The 24,244-nt window shown below is 43.2% G+C and overlaps 1 protein-coding gene across 2 annotated transcripts in view; it reads left to right on the top strand.

The window, feature by feature from the left end:
* Fbn2 (fibrillin 2) overlaps window positions 1–24,244 on the top strand; it is a 189,210-nt gene that overhangs the window by 125,172 nt on the left and 39,794 nt on the right. For both annotated transcript variants that reach the window (XM_050120901.1, XM_050120902.1), the window contains exons 28-45: window positions 599–724; window positions 1,671–1,793; window positions 1,946–2,071; window positions 2,783–2,908; window positions 5,142–5,264; window positions 7,339–7,461; window positions 9,158–9,283; window positions 11,962–12,084; window positions 13,200–13,322; window positions 15,483–15,644; window positions 16,362–16,430; window positions 16,874–16,999; window positions 17,980–18,105; window positions 18,675–18,827; window positions 21,212–21,280; window positions 22,648–22,773; window positions 22,958–23,083; window positions 23,547–23,672. In XM_050120901.1, coding sequence (XP_049976858.1) covers window positions 599–724; window positions 1,671–1,793; window positions 1,946–2,071; window positions 2,783–2,908; window positions 5,142–5,264; window positions 7,339–7,461; window positions 9,158–9,283; window positions 11,962–12,084; window positions 13,200–13,322; window positions 15,483–15,644; window positions 16,362–16,430; window positions 16,874–16,999; window positions 17,980–18,105; window positions 18,675–18,827; window positions 21,212–21,280; window positions 22,648–22,773; window positions 22,958–23,083; window positions 23,547–23,672 — 2,202 coding nt within the window. The remainder of the gene's footprint in view (window positions 1–598; window positions 725–1,670; window positions 1,794–1,945; window positions 2,072–2,782; window positions 2,909–5,141; window positions 5,265–7,338; window positions 7,462–9,157; window positions 9,284–11,961; window positions 12,085–13,199; window positions 13,323–15,482; window positions 15,645–16,361; window positions 16,431–16,873; window positions 17,000–17,979; window positions 18,106–18,674; window positions 18,828–21,211; window positions 21,281–22,647; window positions 22,774–22,957; window positions 23,084–23,546; window positions 23,673–24,244) is intronic.

Raw genomic sequence — 24,244 nt, forward strand, 5'->3', positions numbered from 1 at the left:
CCCATCTCATAAGGGCAGATTGTTTTAAACTAACAGGTGTGGACTGAAGGCCCACATACCCAGGCACACAGACAGCTTGATGAAAGCAAACATCATCTTGCTTAGGGTCTTGACTGTCCTAACTCTGTCCTCTGGAACCAGCGTCTTCCCTCAGGATAGTTCAAGTTCTGTAGGCAGCATCTAAACAGCTTTTGAAGACCACATGCTCACACCAGTGTAAACCCATAAAGTAAATTCATTTATGGCACACACTCTATTCGTGCCCTCTGTGATGGCAATGGCTAGCTGCATGTGGCTATGTAATTGTAAATAAAATTAAATAACATTAAAAATTGCTCAGTTATGTTATATACATTTCAAGGTCTAGTAGAACGTAGAACATGCAGTTCCATCTTGGAAACTATACAGAGAAGGGAATGTTTCCAATACAACAGGAGATTCTAGGGTCAGAAATAAGTGCATAAGGACCAGCATTTTCACCAAACATCCCAGTTTGTCCTGTTCCCTACTCAGGCGACACCTCTTTGCTAAAGCCTGCGCTTAAAGGCTCTTCTAAGTTTGCTATGGCATAAAGCATAATTCTGCTTGTCTTTTATAGATATCAACGAGTGCTCCTTGAGCGACAATCTCTGTAGAAATGGCAAATGTGTGAACATGATCGGAGCCTACCAGTGCTCTTGCAATCCTGGATACCAGGCCACACCAGACCGCCAGGGCTGTATAGGTAAGGGCGGGCCACACAGGTCTGCGTTTCCCATCTCTCAGACTATCGAGCTTTGGCACCAAATATGTCCTAAAGCCCGTGAGGGTCCCTTGTACTAGGAATGAATGCGAGCAGGGGTCAGATGGTTTGTTGATTTTGCAGAAACCCCACTGGTCTTATCATAAAAAGTACTCCAAACTCCTTAATGGTTGTATGTCTGGGTTATTTCTTATTCAGATAGTGGACTAAATAGAATGCTATATAAAAGGAAGTGAACAGGGTTAAGGGAGATTAATGGTATAAACTTAATCACTACTGATATAAAGACAATCCATTGTTCTTGAGTTCTCAGTAGTCCTCATTGTCCGCTATGTTCAGCGAGTCCGGTTTTATCCCAGGCTTTTTCAGCTCCAGGCCAGCTGGCCTTGGTGAGTTCCTGATAGAACATCCCCATTGTCTCAGTGTGTGGGTGCACCCCTCGCGGTCCTGAGTTCCTTGCTTGTGCTCTCTCTCCTTCTGCTCCTGATTTGGACCTTGGGATTTCAGTCCGGTGCTCCAATGAGGACTACTGAGAACTCAAGATCAATGGCAATGGGTTTTTGATCCTACTGCACGTACTGGCTTTGTGGGAGCCTAGGCAGTTTGGATGCTCACCTTACTAGACCTGGATGGAGGTGGGTGGTCCTTGGACTTCCCACAGGGCAGGGAACCCTGATTGCTCTTTGGGCTGACGAGGGAGGGGGACTTGATTAGGGGAGGGGGAGGGAAATGGGAGGCAGTGGCGGGGAAGAGACAGAAATCTTTAATAAAAAAAATAAACAAATAAATTAATTAATTAAAAATAGAAAAAAATAATAAAGACAATCCAAAGCTACTCAAGCATCAGCTGTTTGAAAAGAGGATGCAGCACCCATTCCTTTGTACGGGCGTCTACTTGGCATCTAATGTGCGCTTGGTATCTACACAGATATCGATGAATGTATGATCATGAATGGTGGCTGCGACACCCAGTGCACCAATGCAGAAGGAAGCTACGAGTGCAGCTGCAGTGAGGGGTATGCACTGATGCCAGATGGGAGATCGTGTGCAGGTACAGAAAAGATACACAAAATGCGCATGCTACGGCTGCTCCGTTACACCTGTGGCTCCAGACTTGGTCGCAGAGAGCCGAACGGAGGAAATGTGTTTGGGACCGAGGGAAGCCATTCTTGCTTTCACTGGGCGTTAACTTTGTGTCATCAGATATCGATGAGTGTGAAAACAATCCTGACGTCTGTGATGGTGGCCAGTGTACCAACATTCCTGGGGAGTACCGCTGCCTCTGTTACGATGGCTTCATGGCTTCGATGGACATGAAAACGTGCATCGGTGAGGATCAGAAGTCAATGGCATTTCTTTGGTGTTCTCTATTATTGAGACCATCATACAGAGTGAAATATTATGACTACCCCATTTCCCTCTCTTCCCACATCTCCTCAAACGTGTCTCCCTCCCAACTGCACAGTTTTTTTTGTTTTGTTTTGTTTTTTTATAACTGAGTCTGGTTAGTGTTGCCCTTATGTGTTTGGTTGTAGGGCCATCCACTACCAGGGGCCAAATTCTCCAAAAAGAACGGTTCTCTGTCCTTCAGCAACTGTCTACTGATCATAGCTCCTCAGTTGGGGCCGGGACCTAGAGACCACCTACCACATCTATGTTTCAGTTTTATTTGAGTTGATCTTGTACAAGTAACCACAGCTGCTGTGTGGTCATACATGTGATAGCCATGTCATGTCCAGAAGACAGCATGTCACCCTCCAACAAATGAGAGTTTGAAACATGCATGAATATACATCCACATGGAAAGAAGACTTATTTCACTGTTACTTTGAAAATCTGAGCCATTTTGCCAGGACTGTAAAATCTGAAAAAGAATTATTTCAGACACCCTTAAAGGCACATAGTACTTACTTGCAATACAAGTCTTTCAAGGAGACCTCATTTTCAATTTTATCTGTTTATTTCAGTACCGTGTTATTCAGATTAAAAGGTGGCTTTTAAATGAATGTGATAGCGGTAACCAGAACATGTGTTTTCCAGATGTGAATGAGTGTGACTTGAATCCCAACATCTGCATGTTTGGGGAGTGTGAGAACACGAAGGGCTCTTTCATCTGCCATTGTCAGCTGGGCTATTCGGTGAAGAAGGGGACCACGGGATGCACAGGTAGGGCTCAACCCCTTGTCTGCGAGACTTCAGCCTCCCTGGTTTCAAAAGCAGCCATCGCTTCAGCCTTCAGCATCCTCGGGCCAGTCCACCAGCATATGACTGTCACGTGATGGGTAACCGACTCTTACCTTTACCAAATGCATCATGTCTGAGGTCACCCCATAGGAAGGAGTGGGCCAAGTCTGCCCTGCTTCTGGTGGGTCCTGCAGCCACATTCAGTTCCTCAGCTTGGTTACAGCCCAGATGGAGGGCCCACGTAAAGATGGAAAAATAGTTCTTCACGTTGGGGTGACCCCCCCAACCATAAAATTATTTTCGTTGCTGTAGCGTGAATTCTAATTGGTCTTAATAATAAAATCCCAGAGTCAGATATCGGGGTAAATGAAGAAAGGTAAGCGAGACAAAGGAGCAAGCCAGAGACACCTCTCACCTCACCAACTTCCCAGGTGAAAAGGGGCCAAGCTCCCGTCTCCACCCTGCATTATCTCTTCTTTTCTCTGCGCAGTCATATCGATTCCTGTTTCCTCCTCCCAGGCGCTGGGACTAAAGGTCTGTGCCACCACTGCCTGCCCTCTCTGGTTAGCTAGCTCCATGCTCTAATTTTCAGACAAGCTTAATCTGATAGAGCAAAACATCACCACGCATTGCTACTTCATAACTTTAATTTTGCTACTATTCTGAATCGTAATGAAAATAGCTGTGTTTTCCAGTAGTCTCAGGGAATCCCTGTGAAAGAGCCATTAAAGCCCTCAAAGGAGTTGCGACACACAGGTTGACAACCACTGTCTTAAAGGATTCCAGTTTTCATTTAGTTTGCAATGTTAAACTGATAATGTGTAGGTTCTATTTAGACTTTTACTGCCTTACCCCCATGGTTTCTTCTTTTCTATTCTCTCCCCTTCACCACCATCACCTCTCTCCTTTTTTCCTCCCTTCACTCTTTCACCTCCTGACTCCAGTTTTTACTATTTAGGTTTATCCCATAGCACAAAGATATGACTAGGAAGCATCTTAATAATGGTCTGGCTAGTTGTCCCCTGAATGCTCACCTTTAGGTCCCTGTATAAGCATTTTGTTCAAGGCCTCAGTGAGAAGCTCGGGCTGCAGGGAAAACTTCAGCTGCCCCTCCAGGAGAAGGCAGATGATGAGGAACGAGGGCAAGACTTTACTAATAGCAAAGGGGGTGGAAGCCAGGAGTGTGTGCTCAGTATCAGTTCAGCGGTGGCGGCCAGTAGCTAGTGAATGGCGAGAACAGACACGAATCATATCCTAGAAAGTTTCAGGAAGCCAAATTGACAGAGTTGTACACAAGTGTACATGTTCTGTATAAACACATTCGCACAGCTGTGCACGGCTTTACAAAGGGCACATACATCACAAGAAACGTGTCCTTAGATGAATTCATCCGCATGTTAGCATCAGTCTCATGTCCAGGCATTATAAGCTTATGGGACCATTGTCATGTACATGGTTTGCCATTGACCAAAATGTCTTCAGGCTGCGCATGACTGAATAAATCACATATATGTGTTTCTGTGTAGTATTTGTGAACATAAACACAGGCCAGTGAGCATTGGTCCCCTTTTAGGCCACATCTGAAGAGAGCATTCTTTACATATTCTCAGATAAGAAAGAAAAAACAAAAGCACACACATGTGACCATTTACAAAAGCTCTGGGTATATGTGTAGCTTTGATCATGTGTGTGTGATGCTGGAAGTTAATCCTAGGTGTTTACACATGCCAAGCAAACATTCTACCCCCCCATCTACATTGGGGCACTGACTTTTAAAATGAAGGGTGGACTTTTTTTAATCAGGCTCATTCTTATCTTCATGAAAAATGTGTGATAAATATTAATAGGAAGGAACAGTAAAGTCTTTTTCAAAAATCTCTCCTGAAATGTGTCTTTATATCCTTCCCACGGAGTCTTGAATGGGCCTTCGCAACATGTGGGGGCTGCCACTCATTTCCGCAGGGGACAACAGCTGCACTTTCTCCTTCCAACAGGAAGTGGCCAGCAAGTTCTTGGAGAGAAGGACTTGTTTGGTCATGATCATGGAGTCTTATATCTTACCGGAGTGGAAAACGACTTAGAGACAAAGGCAGTGTCAGTGTGTCTCCGTACAAGCCCCACGTTTATCCTAAATTGCTGTCTTACAGAAACGTACTTGGAAGTAGACTGAATTAGCTCATGCTTCATCTTTTCCGTTTTAACTCTGGTTTCTCAGATGTGGATGAGTGTGAAATTGGTGCCCACAACTGCGACATGCATGCCTCATGTCTGAATGTCCCCGGAAGCTTCAAGTGCAGCTGCCGAGAAGGCTGGGTGGGAAATGGCATCAAATGTATTGGTGAGTTTGCAAAGAGGAAAACCCTTCTCGAAGGGCCAGCATTCTGCGTGGCTCTTCCTTGCACACATGCTAATCAAAACTCCAAACGGGAACATCCTCTTCGCTTTTTATTTATTCTCTCGTAAATCAAAGCTATCTTCGGTTGCAGGGATAATTCCTGTCTGAGTGTTTCCTTAGCTTTAATATAAATGGTCAAATTACAACAGGATGCTTTGGCATCTGCCTTTTCATGCATGTTGCTCAGTTGAAAAAAAAATTATTTGATGTGCAGCCAGTGATCTAAACAGCTGTAACATGAAAAACAGCTAATGTGTTTTCCCAGTCTTTCCATAGAGTAATCAGTGCGGTTTGAGAGCCAGTGAAGTCCAGGGTGGAAACAAAGGGGTTTTTCACATGGCCTTAAGATGGGAGGAAGTGGACAATTCTTAGTATTAAAATTGTCCTTGCAGGCAAAGCTAAGTATTTTTGTTGAATTCCAAGAAGTCTAACTCGAAAAGGGGAGACTAGGAAAATCTTTTTCCCTGGGTTCTATAACTCTTAAACTGAAGCCTAATAATAGTGTATAGCCCTGAGGCAGGGGACTGGATTATACTCTGGGTGTCGTTCATGAAGCTGTTTAATATGTCCATACTGTGACAATAAAGAATATTTCCAGCTGGTAAGCATTACCCAGGTCAATTTAAAATAGAAGAAAAAGAGGGGGAAAAAAAAGCCATCTGAGGTCCCCATGGTGACTTCTCAGGAAAAGCTTATAGGCCCATAGTAAGGATTAAATAAAAAACCTTTAATATCTCTTACCAATAATGAAAATTAATTTGAGTAAAGCTTGGCTCTCCAGCCAGATGTTTCAGACTTGTCAACGATTTAAAGCCAATTGCAGAATGTGTATTATCGTAGTTAGAGAATGATTTGCTGTATGGCTCCCTATGTCAGCCTCCTCAGGCCGACCGTAAACTGATTTCCAGGCCAGCCACACCCACTAGCATTAATCTCATGACTGTACAGGCAGGGCCTGTCCTCATTGCCATTTTTCTCATCCCATGTGCCTCCTATTTTTCTCTTAGTTTCCATTTTATGTGCTTCATGTCCATCTGTCAGTCTGGCCAACTATCCCAAGACTGCCTGCCCCAAGATGAGGCTTTAGAGGGTTCAGTCACCAGGGCTCCATTTTCATCCTCCTCCAGAGTCATTTCCCTACCCTCTCTCTCTCCCCACCATCTCAGTCCCCTCTCTTCTGCTCTCCCCTCCTCCTGTTCCCTCCCCTCTCCATCTCCCTCCTCCTCTCCCTCTTCTCTGCCCCCTTCCGCCCCACCCCCTTCCCTCTTCCTTTTCCCTTCCGTCCTCCCCCTCCCTCCCTGTGTTGTGCTTTGCCATTCCACCTGTCATGAATGCCACATTCTGTACTTTTCCTCTTTAGTGGCCCTGTCTCCACTGTTCTCTATGAAAAACACCCTTCTCTCTTCTACTCAGTCAAGTTAGGCCCCTTCATCCCTGGAAGAGGAGGTCTGAAGGTGATTAAAAGTTAATTTCTTCAATGGGTTCTTTCTTCTTCTCTAAATTTCAGATTAGGTTGTATCTGGAACCTGCTTCATGGTCTCTAGAAAAATACAGCATCCTTTCTTTCCTGTGTTTGACATGCATCCCTTCCAATAGGCTGTTAATTCCATGAAAGAAAGAACCATGTCTCTCTTCCCTTCTTATAAGAATTAGAACTCTAAGCTGACTCTCTCTTGTTAGTGCTATCTCCCAAACAGATCGTCTCACAGTGATAAGAGAACCAGTAGTAAGACTCACCATAGGTGGAGGCCAGCGTGAAATCTGACTCCAGCTTCCTTTAAGTGTTTTATGAATATGTCACACAATTCTTGAATTGGTAGCTGGGGCCACAGTTATGACATGAACATTTTGGATTATGAACCTAGAATCTGAGGGCTCTAGAGTACTGTCCTTCCAGATAAGCTAAAATAAAACCGGTTTGGGCTGGCTCACGCTTTTGCAAGTCCCACCCTCGCCCTGCCTGAGGATGTCCCATCTTCCCTGCTGATCTTCTTTGTCGGGCTGGCTCCTCACGCAGATCTGGACGAGTGCTCGAATGGAACCCACCAGTGCAGCATAAATGCTCAGTGCGTCAACACCCCGGGCTCATACCGATGCGCCTGCTCAGAGGGTTTCACCGGAGACGGCTTTACTTGCTCAGGTGAGTGACAGGCCTGCGGAGTGCTCCGTTATCCCCATCTCAGGACACCCAATAGGCTTTCCTTGTTTGAAGAAAAACGTGAAGAAAACGGGAATGACTGTCTGTGCTTCTACTCGACCTGTGAATGAGCACATACCTTTTTCATCCCTTAAACACAGAAGCCTGAAAAAGCGTCCAGAGAATGTGGATTCTTTAAAGTAATGACGTCTCTCTTTCCCTGTACTGCTAATGACGATCCTTACCTCTTACTACTTGATGAAGTACCCATCAGAAAAACACAGGGGTTGGGGAAGGCACCTGGGTTCACAGTGTTTATACTGCTTACTCTGGTGTTAACCTACCTACATGAGTAGTCAGGCTGACCTCAGCTCTTCTCATTTTTTTTATTATTTTTTAAAACAATCCTTCCTCATTTTACATACCAATCCCAGTTCCCTCCCCCTTCCCCCCTTCAAAAAATGCCCAGGACCAGAGGGTTTCAGCACAGAATTCCACCAGAACTTCATGAAAGAGGAGGGAGCGCTCCTCATTTTAAAATAGACATAGTGACCAGAGCAGCATTTTTTATCACTAAGTGGATGATCTGGGGGAACGTCGCAATTCTTGAAGATGGGATGGGTAGTGTCCCTTTCTAAGAGAGATCATCAAAGCTGCTTATTATCCTCCTCGGAGCTTTACTAGCTTTTCTCCCAGTTTTGAGAGGATTCAATGGAATAACAGAAGACACAGAGGACTTAGGAAGCCACCACCCACATAAGCATCAGTACACACTGGTTGCTGCTTCCCTCCCGCCGTTCCCCAGGTCTCAAGGTTGAAAGGTCATCTCTTATACCCATATGTAAGACTAGATCATCCTTTGGGGCAAGAAAATGACTTTTTGCTTGACAAGCGAGGTGTCTCCCAGCTGAGGTTCATTCAAACTTTAAACTCATAATTATAAGACTAGGTCTGTAATTCGTCAAAGTGCAGTCTCATACTCCCTCCCTGTAGAGCCTCGGCGGTTACGTATTTCCCGGACTTTGTATGGGATGTAGTGTCAAAGAAAGAATGGTGTTGGTGGCAAACACATCCACACTCAGAATGGGGCCCAGTGGGACCCACGTAGCTCTTTTGGCCTCTCTCAGCCTGGGCTCTTTTCTAGTGAACTCAATGAAAACTGCATTCCTGGTGATGACCATGCCACCTGGCTCAGGACACGCTGACGACTGTCCTCCTCCCCTTTCCTGCTTTTTAGAATTAAGTAAATGATCTTGAAGGCCTTTAAAAGTATCCGTCTGTATGTTTTGGTGAGACTTTAGTAGTAGGAAGGAAGCTTTGTTTCCTCGGTGTCTCTCATTTCCTCTAAGACGCCTCAGCTGGGGAAACAGGGAAGTCCATTGCTGTGCTTTCCTATGAATGAGCGGAATCCCAGAGCTCTTGGTCCTATCTACTAATACCGCTTTTAATACCCATTCATCAGCGGGTGTTAAGGAGAACGGAGGGAAACTCCATCCATCCCTATTATAGCCGAGTGTTAGGTGTGTAAGTTAGGGAGCTTCCATCTCAGGCTTCGAACCCACTCTAGCGAATGGGTTAACTGGTGCTTCATACTAACCAACCCCAACTCCAGCCGCTGAAGCCGATAACACCTTTGAGCTAGGAGACAAACGTGTTGGGAAATTTGGAACATGACAGAGATTGTCTTCTCATTCTGCAGACGTCGACGAGTGTGCAGAGAACATAAACCTTTGTGAGAATGGCCAGTGCCTGAATGTCCCCGGAGCTTACCGCTGCGAGTGCGAGATGGGCTTCACCCCAGCCTCAGACAGCCGATCCTGCCAAGGTGGGTTGCCAGGCTTCCAATTCATTTTCCAGTTGGATCCGCTGCAGCAAATGAAACCACCACGGAAAGGGCTGGAACGGGCTCCACCTGGAAGCAGAATACACAGCGCACGCAGCACATATAAAAAGCCGCTCGTTTAAGCGTGGATTATTTTGTGGAATGAATAATGAGGAAGGCTGGCTTTCATCTCTTAGGAGATATTTCTGGCTCAGAGCCAATAGTTGGAAGTTTGGCTTATTCTTTTTTTTTTTTTCTTTCTTTTGCTAAGCCATTTCTTTCTTCCTTTGGCGTTCACTAAATGTATGACGTGTGGCACACCTCTTCTGGTTTTAAAAGGGGGATCTGTTGCCTACCTCAGCCATCTGTATTCACCATGTTCAGGAAAGTCAAAGCAGCTTGCTTCGGGCGTTTCCTTTCGTGTTTGAGGCTGTGGTGTGTATGGCCGAGACTAGAAGCCTCCCATGCCCATCAAGGACTTGTTCACCTCTGCTCAATAGTAGAGGAAAAAGAAATAATCATTTCTCTCCTAAAACGGGGCTCTGTGTCTAGAATGCTATCTGTCCAAGGGGAAAAAAAATGAATGTTCTCTTAAGTTGGGGATTCAATTCACAGTACACAGAGTTTGGGCCATCAGCCTGCTAGAGGAAATATAATATGATTGAAAAATGAAAAGAATGTAGCTTCATTGTGAGACTGTGGAGCGTCAACAAAAGTTGCCTTTCATAGGAACTTTTTTTTTTTTTCAAAAGGTGACTTCCCCCAACTTCAAATCTGGCTCCTTCTCTTCCTTCCCCTCTTCCCCCTCAAGCTAACTATGGGGGAAAGATGATGAAATGAAACAAATTCCAGGCCCTTCCCCTACCATAGTGGGAAAGAAACGGCGAGCACCAGCAGACACACAAACACATCGCTGTTAACCAAACACAAGCAAACTGTACTGGGAGACTCAAAGGCAAACCTCACCCTGCACCACCACCAGAAAGTAGATACTAAGAGAGAAATGGTGCCTGCGAGACGGTGATGTCCGAGTAATTATTCATTGGGATCGATTGCATCTGTGCATGGTGGTAGACGGAGGTCCTAGAGCAAGATGCCATCAGCAGTGTATTCTGTCTCATTTGAGTTGTCTCGACCATATAAAGGCAGTGTTTTTCCCATACACCATCTTACATAGCTGCCGCGTTAGTATAAACAGGAAGCTTTTGGTGAAGTTCATTCCTTAGGGAAATGTGTGCTCAGAAAGACGGTGCCATTCTCTCTCCACTACCGACAGTTTAATTGCAGCCTGCATCAAGAAATCTTAGCTCTCTCTTCTTAGAGGACAGCCGCCAACACAGGGCAAGAGACATTTGAATACTGGCTGAACATTTAACACAATTTGAACAGTCCCTTAAACCTAAGATAGTTAGAACAAATTAGTGTACCTATTTTAAGTAGCCAGGAGACCCTTCAAATTTAAGATACAACTATTTCAAGATAGCGGCTTGAATGACTTATCTATGGAGCCTGAAAAATGACTCACCTTGCAAAATGCAAGCACCTTTACTTGCTTGCCACCAAGTCTGGTGACACGAGACCCATCCCTGGAACTCACGTGGTGGAAGAAAAGGACTGCTTTCCACAAACCACCTCTCACCTCCATGTGCAAGTCACGATGTGTGCATACACGCGCACATATGCACACACACACACACACACACACAAAATAACTGTTAAATTTAAAAATCATTTTTAAAGAATTGTTTCCTCAAGAAATACGTTAAGATTTTATCTTTGATTACATGAGTGGGTCTGTGTGCTGTGAAGTAGGATGGTATGTGTATGTGTGAGCATGCATACCCATGGAGCCCAGAAGAGGGTATCAAATCCCTGAAGCTGGATTGACAGATGGCTGTGCCTCACTGAGTGTGGCTGCTAGGAATCACGCCCAGGTCCTCTGGAAGAGCAGTACAGGCTCTTACCTACTGAGCCTCCTCCCATGCTCTGTTAGTAGATATATTTTAACAAAATGCAAAGAAATCTATGGGTAGTGGATCATGTTATTTCGTGGCATAAAGAACAGCATTCTCTCCATGTTTACAAATGATTTTATGGTAATAGGTCAGATTATAAAATAAACTAACATTAAGTGTTAAAGACTTTTTACCAATATATTTAGTATTTGGTGTTATGTTGTTTTATATTTCAATATGCCGATTACAAACTATGTACTGTTTGTACGAATTAGGTAGAATCTTTCATTTACTTGCTTTTTAAAATGTCACTAATTTGATGAGTTCGCATTTAATTTTCATATTCTACTTATACTGCCTAAGCTGGCACTTCCTATTAGAGTATATTATAATCGAAAACAATTGGGTCTCGGGTGTAGCTCAGTGGTAATGCACTTGCCTAGCATGCATGCGTCTCTGCATTAGATTCCTAACCCTGCAGAAATGGGAAAAAGCATAAGACACCCATTGAACCAAAATAGGACCTGTTTTATATCGTATCCTGTGGATAAGCATCTTATCCTATAGATAAGTGTGCCTGACTCACCATTTGAACTATTGATCCAGCTAAAGACAAAGAGTTACTGCTTGCAAATATCCTAGAATCTAGAAAAATTCATTGTTACTCATTAAAAACGTTAACTGTCTTTGTAAACAAGAGGTGACCTTCTTTCTTTGTGTCCTCAGATATTGATGAATGCTCCTTCCAGAACATTTGTGTCTTTGGAACATGTAACAATTTGCCTGGGATGTTTCACTGTATCTGCGACGATGGCTACGAACTGGACAGGACAGGAGGAAACTGCACAGGTGTCGGGAGCCGGGGCCAACTGGGTTCTCATGGCTTGGCCTAGTATTCTATGCTAAATACACAAACTCCTCAAATTTTTCTGAAGTTAATTCAAGCACACTAGGCTATGAATGTTTTTGTAAAAGAAAAGTACATTCTGACACATTGACTTTCTACTATGGAATTTATTAGTGTTTAGATAAACAACTTCATTATCTAATACAAAACTAGCAAGCATCCATATATGTGAATGAACATATGTGAATTTGTACATATATTTCATTTTTCTTAATTTTTAATAGAATTTATTAACAAACCTTTCAAATAAAAAAAAAATCACACACCAGAATTAACCAGACCTAAAGTCTACACATCTCAGTGAACTTCTGCACAGGCTGAATAGCGATTCTCAACCTATTGGAGTTTCTCAATGGATTCTTCTATTTTTATTTCTGTTTTTTTATTCTGTTTTGCTTTTTTGTTTTGTTTTGTTTTGTTTTTTGAGACAGGGTTTCTCTGCATAACAGACTTAGCTGTCCTGGAACTAGTTCTTGTAGACCAGGCTAGCCTCAAACTCACAGAGATCTACCTACCTCTGCCTCCTGGGTGTTGGGATTAAAGGCATGCATCACCATCACCAAGCCTGGATTTTTTATTTTTCTTAAGCAGATCATTTTTCTTTTTCAGAATGCAGCATTTGATTATTGCTTATATATTAAGTTATTAAACAGCACTGTTGAAAATGCCATTTTCTATGAGTTCCGGGCCTTTCTGGTATACATAGTGAATTTTAGGCCAGCCAGGATTATAAAGTATAATCCCATTGTCTCCCCCTATACCCTCAAAAAATACACACTAACATGCTCACAGACACACACACACACATCTGCTCACACATGCACACACATACATGAATGCACATACATGTGCACTGTACATATATGCACACACTTATATAGAATCCTCACCATTGGAAAACCTAGTCTATGTTTGTGTCAAATCTATTTTCATTCTGTTGAGTCTTTCACAACAATCTTTTCTAACTTGGGGGGAAGATCCATTCAATTCCTGGGAAAAGCACTTCACATGGAGAAGTAAAGATGTTAATTAACATGGGCATCTTACATGTTCATAGATATTGATGAGTGTGCAGATCCCATAAACTGTGTCAATGGCCTATGTGTGAACACGCCTGGTCGCTATGAGTGTAACTGCCCACCTGACTTCCAGCTGAACCCCACGGGCGTGGGTTGTGTTGGTAAGTGAAAGACAAATGATGTAACTAGAATCAGACAGACAGGGCTGAATATTTAAATTCTCTTGACGATGAAGTATAATGTGTCCTTGCTATATTCATTTAAAGAAAACAGCCTGATCACCTAAGAAACCTCTAGGTGATTCCACGTTTATCATCTGAAGGACAACTTTGAGTACAAAACCAAGAAAAGAGGTAGTAGATATTTGAGTTGACAATGACTAAATCCTTACTAAAATAAGCAATATTTTTTCAGTATAGATAGATTTTATTTTCTATAAACCCCATTAAAATTATTTCAAAACATTAGAAAGGGTCCGGGGAATACAGATAATAAGGGACGGTGCTCTTTCCAACTGAAGAATCTGCGAACCCTAAGGTTTTCCCTTGGCTTTATAGACCAAAGATAGTAACAAGTGACTCTTTCATAGATGTCTGTAGGTTGTTCATTACACTACTTGCAGTGACACAGATTTACTAGACACCAATTTAGCAAACTGTACAGATTTTTAAAGGCAATCTGAACTCTCAGGAAACTGAGGCCGGAGGTTCTTACATTAGAGTCTAGGCTGTGCCGCAGAGTAAAACCATATCTCAAAACAGACAAACGAGAAATATAAGCATTTGGACATCATAGAACTCATACACAGTTTGTCCCCAAAGCAGCTGTGATTAGACACTGAAACTCAGTGTTTTACATGACAAAAATTTTAAATTAGCACATTAAAACTGTTTAATAAGAACACATGCAAAAGCTACTAGCAGGGCATTTGAATAGTCAAATGGTCGGGCAAGACAGGAATGGGGGATAAAAACAAAAGAGGGGGAAAGAGGGAAAAAGGAATATTGGATGAATTCAAAGCTAGCAAGGGAGGGGCCATGAGTTAACCCCATTCCTGCACCCAAGATCTGGCATCAGAAACAAGTGAAGATATTGGAGCATACAAAGAGAAGCAGTCAGATGGTTGCACTGTGTGCAGCCAGAAGAGAAAGGTACTCTGTGAACTCATAAAGACTTTCAAAATACTTTGGTTGGGATGAGACCTCTTAAGGGTGACCTGGCCTGAAGCAGTTCTTCTGACAGATTACTTAGGCTACAAAGGCCAAAACAGACTGGACTTGGGCCAAGGGTTGAAGCTAAGAGATGAGTTAGGAGGCCATTGGAAATGGGAGGCGGGGAGGAGGCGGAAATTTTTTTTCAATAAAAAATTATATTAAAATAAAAAGAGTAAAAGTAAAAAAAAAAGATGCTGGTAGCTGGAATTCAGACTAAGACATCAGTGACGTCAGTTGCCAGGTGCATTTTGACGATAAAGTTATCAAGCCTTTTTGTTACTTGTGTGAAAGGGGAATGAGAATGAGGGATCAGAAGTGGCAACAAGCCTCAACAGCTGAGAAAGGTGGAGACTTCCATCAGCTGAAAACCCCTAAGACTCAAGGTGAAGTAGAACAGATCTGTATGGGGAACAAAGAGTATCCAGTTTAATTCTTGGAGGTGTTGACTCAGAAATAACTAATAGCACTTAAGAGAGAAATCAGCAGAAAGGTTTAGAACTCAGAAGAAAGGTAAGAGAGGACTCTGAACTTGAGATCACTCAAAGGAAAAAGAAAATACTATGTAAAGCCATGGTTCAAGATGGTAGCTACAGAGCTGAGACCACCTTCAGCGTCACTGGAACCTTTCGCTAGAGAGCTCTGGTTTGGCACTTCTGCAAACGTTGCTGTGGAGGTCGGCGTCAACCCATTTGGGGGTTACCGATGACAGTCGAGCAGAATGAGACTGTTCGCACCTTACAAACCTAGTTAACTTACCTACATATGTTTCCACCTCTTCACAAACTCAAGATACAGATTGATTAAACCCAATTTTCTTGTTTCACATCATTCGAAATGTCCAGAGTACCCCCAAAATAAGGAATGCCTCACTGCGTTGCTTATTCCATGAATATATGGAAAACAGTCTGTGATCTCTAGTGACTACCATTTGTCATCATTTCTTATGGTTGATTCAAGATGTTTAAAAGCAAGAGATTGTATTGTGCAAGGAGTTAAAACGCACCCTCCACATCAGCATGCAAAATCCTGAACGCAGTCCTGTAAATGCCTTCCTGCGGGGTTCTCTCCATAGTGGGGACCGCTTTAAGCTCCTCTGTTGTTCCGCAGACAACCGCGTGGGCAACTGTTATCTGAAGTTCGGTCCTCGAGGAGACGGGAGTCTGTCTTGCAACACAGAGATTGGGGTGGGCGTCAGTCGCTCCTCCTGCTGCTGCTCTCTGGGGAAGGCCTGGGGAAACCCCTGCGAGACGTGCCCCCCTGTAAACAGCAGTAAGTATGCAGCCGAGAGAAGAGGAACAGAACATTCCCAGCCCAGGATAGAAACGGTTGCTATTGTATTCTTGGACTGGGGGCGCGGGGAGGGGTGGTTTTGGACTGTTGTCAGTGGTTGTGCTAAAATCTGCCAAGAGTGTTTTATAGAAAAGGAATTTTAGTTCCTCTCTTCCTATTTTTCTTCATTGTGTTACTCTAAAAAATCATTTTAACCACAATCCAATCTGAATGGTCATAATCTTGATTCTCCATGGTATCAGAGACGAAGGCCATTCCCAGTTCTTCTCGGAGGTTGTTAGTTCAGGTTCGTAGGTGGAGTGTATCCTGAAGTCAGTCATGGGGCACTCTAAATGGAAACATGTGTTGTGTTCTGATATGCACAGAACCAAACCTTTGTACCGCAGGCTCCTGACGTTTTTATTTCCTTGGCAAAGCATTTGTGATATGAATTATCTAAAAGGCAGTGTTCTCTCTAAAATAAAAACAAAAAAAATGGCTTTTGTTATTCCCACTGCATGTCACTGATGAAGTCATGATATTTGGGAGTAAAATGTGATATACGTTAGTGTAATACGTTTGAAAAGACACAAAGAAAACTATGAACACCCCCTGAGGATTTGAGTTTGGCAGCTGGTGAATGTTTGCTGATTGTCTCAACCACTGGGATCCGAGAATCAAACTTCTTGTTTTCCCTTTTTTTTTTTTTCCTCCCAGCTGAATATTATACGCTGTGTCCTGGAGGTGAGGGCTTTAGACCGAACCCCATCACAATCATCTTAGAAGGTGAGTTCATCACAATTTGTCATGTAGGCTTTAATAAGGATAGCGGCTTAGGTTGGGGGGGAAGCCGGTATGAAAGCCAGTGTGAAGCAGTGCAGCAGGCTTCTTGAGTGGAGCTACAGGTGGGCAGTCCGTCACACACAAGTTTAGCTACAATTTTACCAAGAGGTAGCCATCCATTGCCAGCATCTGGTGTTCAGTTGTTATGCAGAGACCCCATTGTCTGCAGCAAATGCCTGCAGCTTGCTTCCATTCCTCTCCTCAGAAACCAGCAGTTGTGCAAGGAAGGCAGGAGAATCACGGTCAGAGTAAACCCAGCACTTAGAGGTCTTCTTTTAGGCGCACAGATGTCTGTGGTCCGTATAAGATGTCACGTTTGAAAGCTGCAGATATTGACCCTTTTTGCTCACGATGTTTGTTGTTAATGGACTGTCTTTTTCGTGTAGACATTGATGAATGTCAGGAGTTACCCGGGCTCTGCCAGGGTGGAAACTGTATCAACACCTTTGGGAGTTTTCAGTGCGAGTGCCCCCAGGGCTACTACCTCAGCGAGGAAACCCGCATCTGTGAAGGTGAGGGGATCTGATGCTGTTGTCTACCACAGTGTCTGCTCTCAGGGCCCTGCATCCTACAGAAGGATGAAAGCTTCTCGAGACTGTTGATAGCGATAATCTTTTCATAGCAATGCTGTCCCTTTGCACAGTGACAAATTCAATTTGCAGTTCATTTGCAATGATTGACTTTAAATTTTTCTCTGAGCAAGATGGTGGGTTAAATATAGATTGATAATGGAATTGTGAATATGAAGTTAGTTACATGTAAACATTGACAATAATTTTGAGTAGGAATAGGTAAACTTCAATGTGGTGGCAAGTCAATACTGGTCAGTAATTTCTAAATGTTGGCTAAATATAAAGACGTCGAAATATTGTATGGACTATGTCTCCCCCTCCCCCGTCACATAGCAGTTATGATTTTAATTTTAGGAGACCGTCTCGCCTCTAGAGGCAAGGACCACCCTTGTCTTTATTGCTTCAAGCTCTAGTTAACAATGTAACTCAGTGTTTGTATGTGGGGTGAGGGACTGCTTCTAAAACTGAACATTAAGAACAAAATGTTATTCTATTACAGCCTTTAGCTTTGAACTTATTAGCCAAATGCATCTGAAAGAAATGTGATTTACCCTCAATTGAGGGGACTTCTAGTTTGAAAGGAGGGTCACACAGCCTACACTCAGTTTCAAGCTGCTGTTAAAACTTTAATCCAAATGGCATAGGAAAAAGCAGACTTCAAAGAAATTCCTCTTAGAGGATGTGAATTTCCCCCAAATGTATACAGGCATGGGGCAGTTTCTTTATAGTTCATAGTTTTTAGAAATGAGAGCTTTTTATTTTTTTTTGAAGTATGTTCTTGTAATGTATAAATGTAAACACATCCTTTGTGGATATTTTTTTTTTCATTTCTGAATCTTATAAACACGGAATTAGGAAATCACCTGTGTCCTGTTCAGTAAGCTACCAACCTAACTCACGGATGTTCTTGCCTCTTCTAGACATTGATGAATGTTTTGCCCATCCTGGCGTATGTGGCCCCGGAACCTGCTACAACACCCTGGGAAATTACACCTGCATTTGCCCACCTGAGTACATGCAGGTCAACGGAGGGCACAATTGCATGGGTCAGTAGCCGACCGGGAGAGGAACCGCCAGAGTCAAGGCTGCTGACTGAGCGCCTCTGGCATCTCTGTTCTCAGAATCACTGTTCAGAGTGTCTGGGTCCAAATCTTTATGAAGGAGGAATCGTCATGAATGAGGAAGTATTTCAGAGTCCCATGAACTGATGCTCTACCTCAGGCTCTTAATCTTCCACCACGTAGATCCATATCCTGTAAATCTGAGATTTAAAAAAAAAAATTAGGGCTTGGAGTTACAGGTCTCAAATAATTTTGATTCTCCCTGTATATAAAATGTACTTTGTATAGATAAGAAGATTTTTTTCAATTAAATTAATTAATATTTTTTGATTAAATGAATATTTTAGTAGAAGAAATGCATGTTGATGTACCCATAAAATGCTTTGCCTAAAAGCAGGGGCTGTCCATCTGAAAATGATGGAGCAGTTCAGAGAGTTAAGACAGCCGACCAAGACAGGCCTTTCCCAGAGTTCCATCCCTCAGGAGAGTTGGCTGAGCAAGCGTGTTGGTTTCGCTGCCCGTGATGCCGAGCTGACCCATTTCTCCCCACGCAGACATAAGGAAAAGCTTCTGCTACCGAAGCTATAATGGGACCACGTGTGAAAACGAGTTGCCTTTCAACGTGACCAAGCGGATGTGCTGCTGCACGTACAACGTGGGAAAAGCCTGGAACAAGCCTTGTGAGCCGTGCCCGACGCCAGGAACAGGTAGGCACCGCCGCTCATGCTCCCTCTGCTCAGTGCTTTGTGTGGCATACAGTCACAGTGTGCATCAGGTCCAGAGAGAGCCAAACAGCGGGCTATGGCTTCGTTTCCCAAATGACCTGGGCCCTGCACTGACTCCTGAGATATATACTCATAAGCTCCAGATCTCAAAAGGAGGCAAGCATCATTGCCAGGGTTTATAGCATTGGTCTATGTACAATCATCATCAAAAAGACTGGCCACTTATTTATTTAGTCATCCAACGAGTTTGTTGAGCAACTACTGTTTGTCACTGTGTTCAACATGGAAGGTATAATGTTTTGGTAAAGTAACTTAAAAGCTAGCAACTTCAGTAATAATTGTTTAAATTAAATCTTGAAAATATGTAAAATAAAGTGATGAAAAAATGTTGCTTAAAAATATGTTTTAAGAAAGTATCTCATGAAAAAAACCTGCAAAAAACACCAGCTCATTAATGTGTTTCTTGTGCAGCTCCTCCCACAGCACAGAAGGAACCTATACATGACACTACATTTTTAAATGGTTTTAGGGTACTGGGGTTTTCATTTGTGTGTGTCTGTGCCTGGTGCCTGCAGAGGCCAGAAGAGGACACTGAATCTCCAAGAATTAAGAGTTATGGCCGGTTGTGATGTGCTCAGTGCATGCTGGGAATTGGGCCTAGAAGAGCCTGTCTCCAGCCAGGCATGGGAGGATTTCACACAAGAGCATATTCCATTGAAAGGAAAAAGAAGGAAGGAAGGAAGGAAGGAAGGAAGGAAGGAAGGAAGGAAGGAAGGAAGGAAGGATAGATCACAGAGTCAAGACTAGGAACCACTTGTCTTTACATTACTCTTCGTCTAGACCTTGTGAGGCCTAGAGAATGGTAACTTAGCATAGTTGTAGATCCTGAAACTAAACTAGGAGGACCAATGGGAAATGAATGGACTGTGCATTTGTTACCAAATATTGATGTGCATGTGTTCAGACGTTTCACTCTGGGAATGCTAAAATGAATTCAAGGGAAGAGATATGGAGAAGTGGTGCAGGGTTCTCAAACCCAGTGTCTTAGTGACTCAAACCCAGCAGCAAGTACTTTCTTCCTCATCATGACAGCACACCTGACGGACCGACCCACCCGTCTCAGAGACGACAGATTTATTCTTTCTCATGCTTTCCAAAAGTCATGACCCACCATGGTGGAGAAAACTGAGCAGAGCCCTTTGGTCCAGGGTAGCAGAAGCTCAAGGCCTTAGCTTGTTCACAGGGCATAGACCAAGAGCCAGAGGACACAGGCAGGAGGCAGAAGCAAGGGTGACCTTTAAAGATCAACCCTTCTGGACTGCTTCCACCACCTCTAAATGGTCGACAGCCTCAAAAACAGCAAACTCGATTAAAAAGCTAGAGGCCAAGTGTTGAAATGGTGAGCCAGGCAGGGCACCTTAGACAATATCACAACCCTTCTCAGGTGGGTTGGTTAATCTTCCCCAGCCCCATTGTGTCCATAAGATGAGGTGAAGACATTCTCACCATTATGAAACTCCAGCAAGACTACTTGTTGGAGAAAATAAATGTCATTTTCTCTGACAGAAAACGAAGGGCTTAGGTTTGGGGACAGATCTATATATGTATATGAAAGCCCTGTTGGTGGTGTGATCCAAACAGAGGACTTGCCCTTTCTAATGACACCTTCTCTGGAAAACAGGGTGATCAACAGCAGCAGGGGCTATTCCGTGGGGTACCATGCTTTCTGACAAACTGAGATGATTGGTAGGAAGGTCTGTAGGTAGATTAGATAGGCAGACAGACAGATAGGAAGGTTGTTAGGTCAGATAGATAGATAGATAGATAGATAGATAGATAGATAGATAGATAGATAGATAGATAGATAGGGATGGATGGATGGATGGATGGATGGATGGATGGATGGATGGATGGATGGACAGATGTCAGAGGACAGCTTTGTGAAGTTGGTTCTCTCCTTTCCCTTTTCCATGGGTTCCAAGAACCCGACTCAGTTGTCAGGCTTGCTCCATAAAAGCCTCTACACCTGAGCCACCTAAGCCGCCTGAATTGAATCATTATTAAAGTTCTTTCTATCATAAGGGAAAAAATAACTTAATTGCCATAGAAGTTTTGTCTTCTTTAATATTCTGCTTACCTTCTCCTGACATCAGATCAATAAGAAGCTGATGATAGAGATGGCAGTGATCGCGGCTGCCTAGATCATTTGCAGAAGCAGGCATTGTTATCAAATGCACAGAACTGCGATGTAGAAGACTGGCTGTGGATAACATAAAAACGCTCTTGTTGGTCAAAATTGTGGTGTAAAGATGGTTTGGATGTGTCTGAGAATGTTAAGAGTGTCCGCCTTTGTTTCCGTTTTAAAGCTGACTTCAAAACTATATGTGGAAACATCCCTGGATTCACCTTTGACATCCACACAGGAAAGGCCGTTGGTGAGTTTGCTCTTATGCATGTATATATCATGTATAAACACATGCATTCTGTTCTGTTTACTCCACCCACCTATGTTCTAACCTATCAGGCCAAGCAGTTTCTTTATTAATTAACCAATGAAAGCAACACAAAACAGAAGACTCTCCCACATCACATGCATGTATATATCATGTATAAACATATGCATGTATATACCAGGTATAAACACATGCATGTATAGATCACAGTTTGTACTCAAGTGTCTCAAAATGTAACAGTACCACAAAATCTAATAATCTGGATTCCAAGATAACATGATTAGTTAATCAAGAAACTTTAACCAAGTGTTAGTTGTATTTGTGTTATACTTTGTCAGCATATCCTAGCAGTTAAAGTATGATAATTACTTACTTGACAGTCTCAAAAATCCATGCATACCATGCAAAAGTTCAAATTTCTCTTGCAATGCTCGTTGTCTTACATGGCTAAATCATCTACCTCATTTTGTGTTTGTGGGTGTGGATGTACCTTGTGAGTATCTGTGTAAGGGCACATGTTTGTGCATGCCAGGAATTTCTAAAGGCCAGAGATTAATATCTGATGTGTTCCTCAACACATTACACATTGCTTCCTGAGACCAGGTCTCTCACAGACAAAATGGCCGGATCCCCAGGGATCCACACACCTTTGATCCCTTCCTTCCCAGCCCTAGGGTTACAGATGCATGACACTATGTGGACACTGGGGATCTGAACTCAGGTCCTTATGCTTACATGGCAAGCACTTACCCACTGAACCATCTCTCTACCCTGCTTCATCTTATTTTAACTGCTAGTTGCTCTTTTCAAAAAATACATCTCAAGTTTTTTGTCTATTTTTATATCATCCCTTTCATTTGGTCTCATTATGAATTTACGGAATCCCTTTTCAGATGAATCCCTTCCTTCTGAATGGACTTTCTGTTGTGAATTCTACTTTTCCCTCCTGGTTTAAACAGTATAATTTTAAGTCTCTGTGAAGCAATCTACTTGAGTGTGTGTACCACAAAAGGCATTAACTTAAGGAAACACAGCTTTGTCAGATGAATGGCAGCTCATTCGGTTGACCTCACACAACTAGCGGTTGGGACTTGGTTCCTTAAGGGATTCACTGGTCTTCTTGTCACTTCTTTTGGTGTTTTACCAACCACCTTCATTTTTTCCAAAGCTTTTCAGAGGAACTAACTGCACTGTGGTCTCTTGTTCTCCGTAAGCCGCGTGACCACTTATGCCAGCTTACATTTGACTTGAACAGAGAATATGTATTTTCATTTCGGGCTACACAGAGGTAAGATGGTAAAGACGTTTGGCAGAAGCACATCTATTTAATCCAATCGATTCCATTTCAGACATTGACGAGTGCAAAGAGATCCCAGGCATTTGTGCTAATGGCGTGTGCATAAATCAGATCGGCAGTTTCCGCTGCGAGTGCCCGACGGGCTTCAGTTACAATGACCTGCTCCTGGTCTGTGAAGGTAATCTGAGAAATACATGTCCTTCCTCTGAAGACTTGGCTGCGCAAATGGCTTCTCTGTGGGAGCTTGTGATTTCGTACCACCCCCTCTGTAGTATTTAAGAGCTGAGCGTGGAAGTCGGTGACCTGAACATACCCCTAAAACAACTGTGTAAGACTGTTTACCTGGACCGGTTGCTTTTTAGACATCGACGAGTGCAGCAATGGTGACAACCTTTGTCAACGCAACGCAGACTGCATCAACAGCCCAGGCAGCTACCGCTGCGAGTGTGCGGCTGGCTTCAAGCTCTCTCCCAACGGGGCCTGTGTAGGTAAGCAATAGGCTAACAGCAGCCAGATATGGCAACGTATGGGTTCCCTGTTCTCCGAGAATTTCTCGCTTCCTCACTACACAATATTTTAAGGATGCCTTTAGAAAGATTGTCTGCCTCAAGCTATCCATCATGCTGAGACATCTCCACCATAATGTTCAAATTGTTTTCTTGAGAAAGGATGTTCAGTGGGTTTCTCTGGCATCAAATAGAATCCTTGAGGTCCCAGTCCACCTGCAAACATTGCCTGAATGAAGAGAGCCTTGGGTACTCAGAAGCCTCACTTATATTAATTCAGCTTTGGTCCTGGTCCATAATAATAATAATAATAATAATAATAATAATAATAGCCTGTCTGTAATAATTACTAGCAGGTTAGAGAAATGCATCTGTGAAAAAACGGGGGACTCTTAATAAAACTCAGCTATGCATAACGTGTCTTTTTTTTTCTTTCCTGTTTTAGATCGCAATGAATGCTTGGAAATTCCCAACGTCTGCAGTCATGGCCTGTGCGTTGATTTGCAAGGAAGTTACCAGTGCATCTGCAACAACGGCTTCAAGGCTTCTCAAGACCAGACCATGTGCATGGGTAGGACCGCTTTTCCCATTCCAGGGACCGACATGAGGCTGGGACTTAAAGACGGTGATTCCGAGGGCAGCCACCATGTCTCCACCATGCTAAACAGTTTAAGGCTTTGGAGTAAAATTTGCAAGCCAGGGACATGCCGCAGTAGGTTCTTCTGTCCAGTGATTTTCAACATTTGGTTCCAGAGGTTTTTGTGGCATGACGGTCATTCAGAGGAGCTCAGCGCCAGGTGGAATTGGCCCAAGAAATGCATCTTGGAGTGCACAGGAGTAGTGAGGATGACCATATTAAGACACACACGTGTGCAGACATGCATCCTTCTATACAGACTCTAGGATTTAATGGCGTCATTGAAGCTTTAGCTCTTAAAATAATTGTGGGCGTGAATATAACCAGAGACTTAAAAAATCTCCAATAACCAATATAATGATGGGTTCATTGCTGCGAGTGGTGACTAATATGCTTGCAAAGGCAGGTGGGAAGGATGCCACGAGGCTGGGATGGCACCGGATACCGTAACTCTGATGTTATGTAGCTCAGAGTTTGTCTCTAAGCTTCATGTTTGAAGGAGGAAG

The sequence above is a fragment of the Alexandromys fortis genome, unplaced genomic scaffold (genome assembly GCF_014885135.2).
Source record: "Alexandromys fortis isolate MF-2015 unplaced genomic scaffold, M_Fortis_MF-2015_v1.1 scaffold_181, whole genome shotgun sequence".
NCBI lineage: Eukaryota > Metazoa > Chordata > Mammalia > Rodentia > Cricetidae > Alexandromys > Alexandromys fortis.